We start from the raw sequence: 4245 nt of genomic DNA, 5'->3' as shown, positions 1-4245 counted from the left end.
AAGATTTTCAACGAATGCATGGAGTTTTATAAACCCACATGGCACACATTCTTACGTCCCATTTACTCAAAATAACACTGAAAATTGCTGACGTGTATTACTTTTTTTTCTTTTATGTAAAACACTAATAATTTAAAATCAATAGACCCATTTTTCTTCCAATTTGTGTAAATTGTGCTAGTTATATAGTGTGTATCTTTACACTAGACAAGACTTAATAAGTTTTTTTTTTGGACTATTTTTTATGATAATGATGAGAAAGACATTATTTCTTTTCTACCTACTAGAGAGATCGAAAGTTAGATGAAACAAATTATTATAATTTGTTCATGTTCCAATACCAATTCCGGTCCCAAGCAAAGACTTAGAAAGTTTGACATTTTTGTTAAAAATGTCAAAATTCATAATTTCAAATCCTTGACTTCCAATATATAAACATTTTTTTTGTATAGAATATTTGTATGGGGCAAGGTTTTACACCTTTACAACTAACATTTCTTGGTTTTTTTCTCTGAAATAGAAGAAAAAAAATATCAAAAATTGGAGCAACCCGATAGGAGTTTCTCTCTCTATATATATATTTATTTATCGTCGTTTTTATATCGTTTAATTACACGCACGATCTCCATATTCTTCCTTCGAGTGAAATAACAATAATCGAAACATCATCATGGTATCGCCTTCGATCCCCTTGTGGTATTTCAAGCAACTCATGAAAATCGATACCTACAAAAGAAAAACCTCAAATTTTAAAAAATGATTGAATTTTCTAGTTTTGGACTTCTTTTTTAACAGTCTAGACACATACCAGCTTTCTTGGCTGCCCGAAACAGAACCTCCTCAACTAAATGTTGAGCAGGGTCTCCTTCGGGCGACCATTGAATGAAGAGTTCGACTTCAGAAACTGCTTCCTCGTTAGTGAAATATTGATATAGCCCGTCTGAAGAGAGTATTAAGAATCGGTCTCTTGGGCCTAATTTGTGATGGTGAAGATTTGGAACACAGTTTATGTACGGAGAAGTTCCTACGTAGTCGATCCTAAACATCTCTAGTAGCGCGTTGTTCCATTTAGGCTATGGAATACAAACAAAACAAAATGTTAGATGTTTAAACTACTTTATGCTTTAATATCAATCATAAAACTCAAAAATGTAATCTTTATATGTTTCTGCAAAAAGGTTATTCTTTCGGGAACAACTCCTTAGCTAATTCACTCTGCCCTACCTAAGAAGCATCATGTCAGATGTAAATCAGTTATAGAGTGTCTTTCAAAAATTAATTAGGATGTCTAAATGATAAAATATGATGTCTTTTTAGCCGACCCTTTTATACAACGGTTGGCATAAAGCCAAGGGCCCACAAAAAGCCTAATTCACGTTGGAACTAAACTCCCATACTATCTTAACTGAACTCCCATACTATCTATTAGGATTTGAACCCTTGACCATTTCTACAATTATACACACTAGGGGGATATCTTTAATATCAACCATAGAAGTCCAAGAAAGTGTAATCTTTCGATGTTTAAAATCAAGAAAATGTTAGGGGCTATCGGTTACCTGCTTGAGAAAACCAGCACCAAAAGCTCGAGTGACCTTTAGCGAGCCTTTAACTCGATCATTCATCATTGCACAAGGATCATCCGTGTGTTCTCTCTTTATTCTTTGAACTTCCTACAAAAAGTTAAAGATTATACGAATCGTGAGAACATGATTGTTTTAAGGTTATATGAATGCTTATTGAAGTTGTAACGATTTTTTTACCTCTTCGATTGAGGTACTATGATCGATGCTAAGCTGACAAGCCGTTAGGGTTGGGTTTGTGGTGCCATTGTCAGCATCAGAAACCTCAAGATCATATAAAGTTTCTTCGGTAATCCTCTCAAGATCTTGCCTCCAGAGATCGGGCTCGGGTTTTTGGGCTAAAACAGCACGGCTATCGCCTACATTCATCACATAAACATCTTCTCCTTTCATTAACATAACAAGAACACAAGAACCCATTAAAGCTAGTTCAGGATTTTCATCGAGCATTTGGTCTGCAATGTCTAAAAAGGAGTCTTCTGTTTTCTTTAACCCTCGAGATAAAGCTTTCAAAACCTCAGAATGATTGGTTGAATCCGGACAATTAGAGTTTAAATATTCCTTTAATCTCCTGTTCAGTTCTAACCTTTCGCGATCAAATTCACACTTCCACCATCTTTGATTTTCAGACCCTCGATTCCGACTCTTTAAATTTTTGCTCTTCGTTTTCCGTGAGTTACGGAAATCCTCGGTTACGGACGGGTAAGTTTCTTGTTGATCAACAGACTTCGGAAACTGATTTCTTTCAAGTTGATCATCAACATGAGAATCAACAGCTTCCAGGGATTGTACTGAAGAACTAGAATTTGATGAAACAAGTTTATCATCCCATAACAAACCTTTGAGTTCTTTATGAACAGATTGATACAAATTCGACAAGAGAAAATCAGGAGCATCAGGACCATTAAATCCATCATAAATCCCAACAAAAACCCATCCTCGTTCTTCAGACACTACAACATGTACTCGATCTTCCCCAGCTTTCCCTTGCGCCCATTGAAGATTCTGACTCTGAGTAAAACACTCGTCATCGTCTAGAAAACTTGCTTCGCTGCTCAAATTCGCACTGCTAATAGTCAATTCATTGTTTTTCTCAGAAGACCCACCAGTCCAATCGTGTTGTTTCAAAGAACTGACACTTTTGATAACAGGTGCAACAATGGAATTTTGCCCACGGGTAACAAAAGTTCTTGAAATCGCCCTTTGTATAACACGAATCAAAGACCCTTTTCTTGATCTTCGTTTGTAACCGAAACCCCCTTGAGAATAGCTTCTCTGGAACTGATCTTGACCACCCTTCTCTAGCGGGCCGGAAAAAAGTGGACCCGATTGGAACCCACGTTCAATCGGGCCAGAAAGGAAGCCTCTTTCGATAGGACCCGAATACGGAACTTGACCTGAACACTGCAAAGGACCCGAATTTAACGAGTTTCGAGGTAAAGGTTGCAGAGGGATTGATGCAAAAGATGTGGAGCTTTCGAAAGCGGAAGCTTTATCAATGGTGTTGTACGAGTAGACATCATGGAGAGAAGTTGAGAGAGGTGTAGAGGTATTGGCGGACACGGAGGCGCCGGAGATTGAACGGAAAGTCGTTGTTTCTTCAGCGGAGTGGACTTTGGAGGAGGAGATGCACGATTGTTGAGGTCTAACATAGCAGAACGAGTGACCAAGATCATCTAATGGGTCGGAGACGACAGCTGTGACGTCTTTTCGCCTGTGAACGACGTTTACTCCGGTGAAACATACGGTCAGTTTCCCGACCCCGTTTCCCATTGTGAAATTTCAAGAAATCAAATCAAAACAATTCCTCAAACCCTTTGATCAAATCAAAACAATTTTTATGAAATCCTCTGCTATATAGCAACAATGGATGAGAGAGAGAGAAAGAGAGGTTGACTTTAAGGGCGGAGATTTTTGAAATGATAAAACAACAAACTTTTGTGGGCATTTACTTCTTTGAAAGTATTAAAATCCTCTGTTTTTTTCTCTAACGCCATTTTCATTCACTGCTGTTTGTAAAAAGAAAGTTGACTTTTTTCTTTTCTTTTCAAAAAAATAGTACTAAAAAGAGAGTTGACAAATGGAAGGGGATACATAGGTTGGGTTTAACTCAAGGTGAGTTGAGGTTTGGAATCAAGGTCACTCCCACTCGCAAGCGATGAAGCGTGTCACTCACTTTCCCTTGTTGATATCAATGGATTTGTTCACCTATGACGTAATTACATTTAAACCCTTGTTTGTTGCCTTTTAATTGTTTGATTACTAAGCAAACATCCAAAGTATTCGTTAACAATAAAAACAAGTCTGGTTACACTTTTGTGTTGTTGTCACATGCTATTTTGATAAACTATACATATAATTTTTTTTTTTTAAAAAAAGCATAAGAATGTTATCTTAAATATATAAACTTTAAAAAGAATTACATGTCTTCTTTTTTTTTTAATAGAAAATTGATATATGTAGAAAAACACAACTAATTATATATGTATATAGAAACTTTTATATTATTTTTATGTTTAGAAAAACTCTTATATTAATATTTACCATTTGAAAAATACCAAAATACGAGTTTTTAAAAGAAATTGACGCCTATAAATATGATGTTGCTTACATTTTTGTTTTTTAATATGACATTAATGTTAATTATGATAATAACTATTAG

The 4245-nt window shown here is 35.8% G+C and overlaps 1 protein-coding gene across 1 annotated transcript; it reads right to left on the bottom strand.

Annotated features, from left to right (window-relative positions):
* Positions 1–430: 430 nt before the first annotated feature.
* On the bottom strand, positions 431–3593 carry LOC111916514 (probable protein phosphatase 2C 23). Its single transcript, XM_023912179.3, has 4 exons — positions 1764–3593; positions 1560–1673; positions 809–1073; positions 431–726 (listed from the first exon to the last, which is right to left on the bottom strand). Exons 1-4 carry the CDS (start codon positions 3354–3356, stop codon positions 611–613), a joined length of 2088 nt encoding a protein of 695 aa, XP_023767947.1. The 5' UTR covers positions 3357–3593; the 3' UTR covers positions 431–610.
* Positions 3594–4245: the final 652 nt, after the last annotated feature.

Source organism: Lactuca sativa, chromosome 5 (genome assembly GCF_002870075.4).
Source record: "Lactuca sativa cultivar Salinas chromosome 5, Lsat_Salinas_v11, whole genome shotgun sequence".
NCBI lineage: Eukaryota > Viridiplantae > Streptophyta > Magnoliopsida > Asterales > Asteraceae > Lactuca > Lactuca sativa.
Note: the sequence above shows the minus strand (reverse complement) of the source record. Positions and strands in the feature narration are given on the sequence as shown.

Coding starts and splice junctions, on each gene's coding strand:
- LOC111916514 (XM_023912179.3), bottom strand. CDS start 3,356: ATGGGAAACGGGGTCGGGAAACTGACCGTATGTTTCACCGGAGTAAAC. Junction 1,074..1,559: donor GTGCTGGTTTTCTCAAGCAG/GTAACCGATAGC, acceptor TGTATTCCATAG/CCTAAATGGAACAACGCGCT. Junction 727..808: donor TCGGGCAGCCAAGAAAGCTG/GTATGTGTCTAG, acceptor TTTCTTTTGTAG/GTATCGATTTTCATGAGTTG.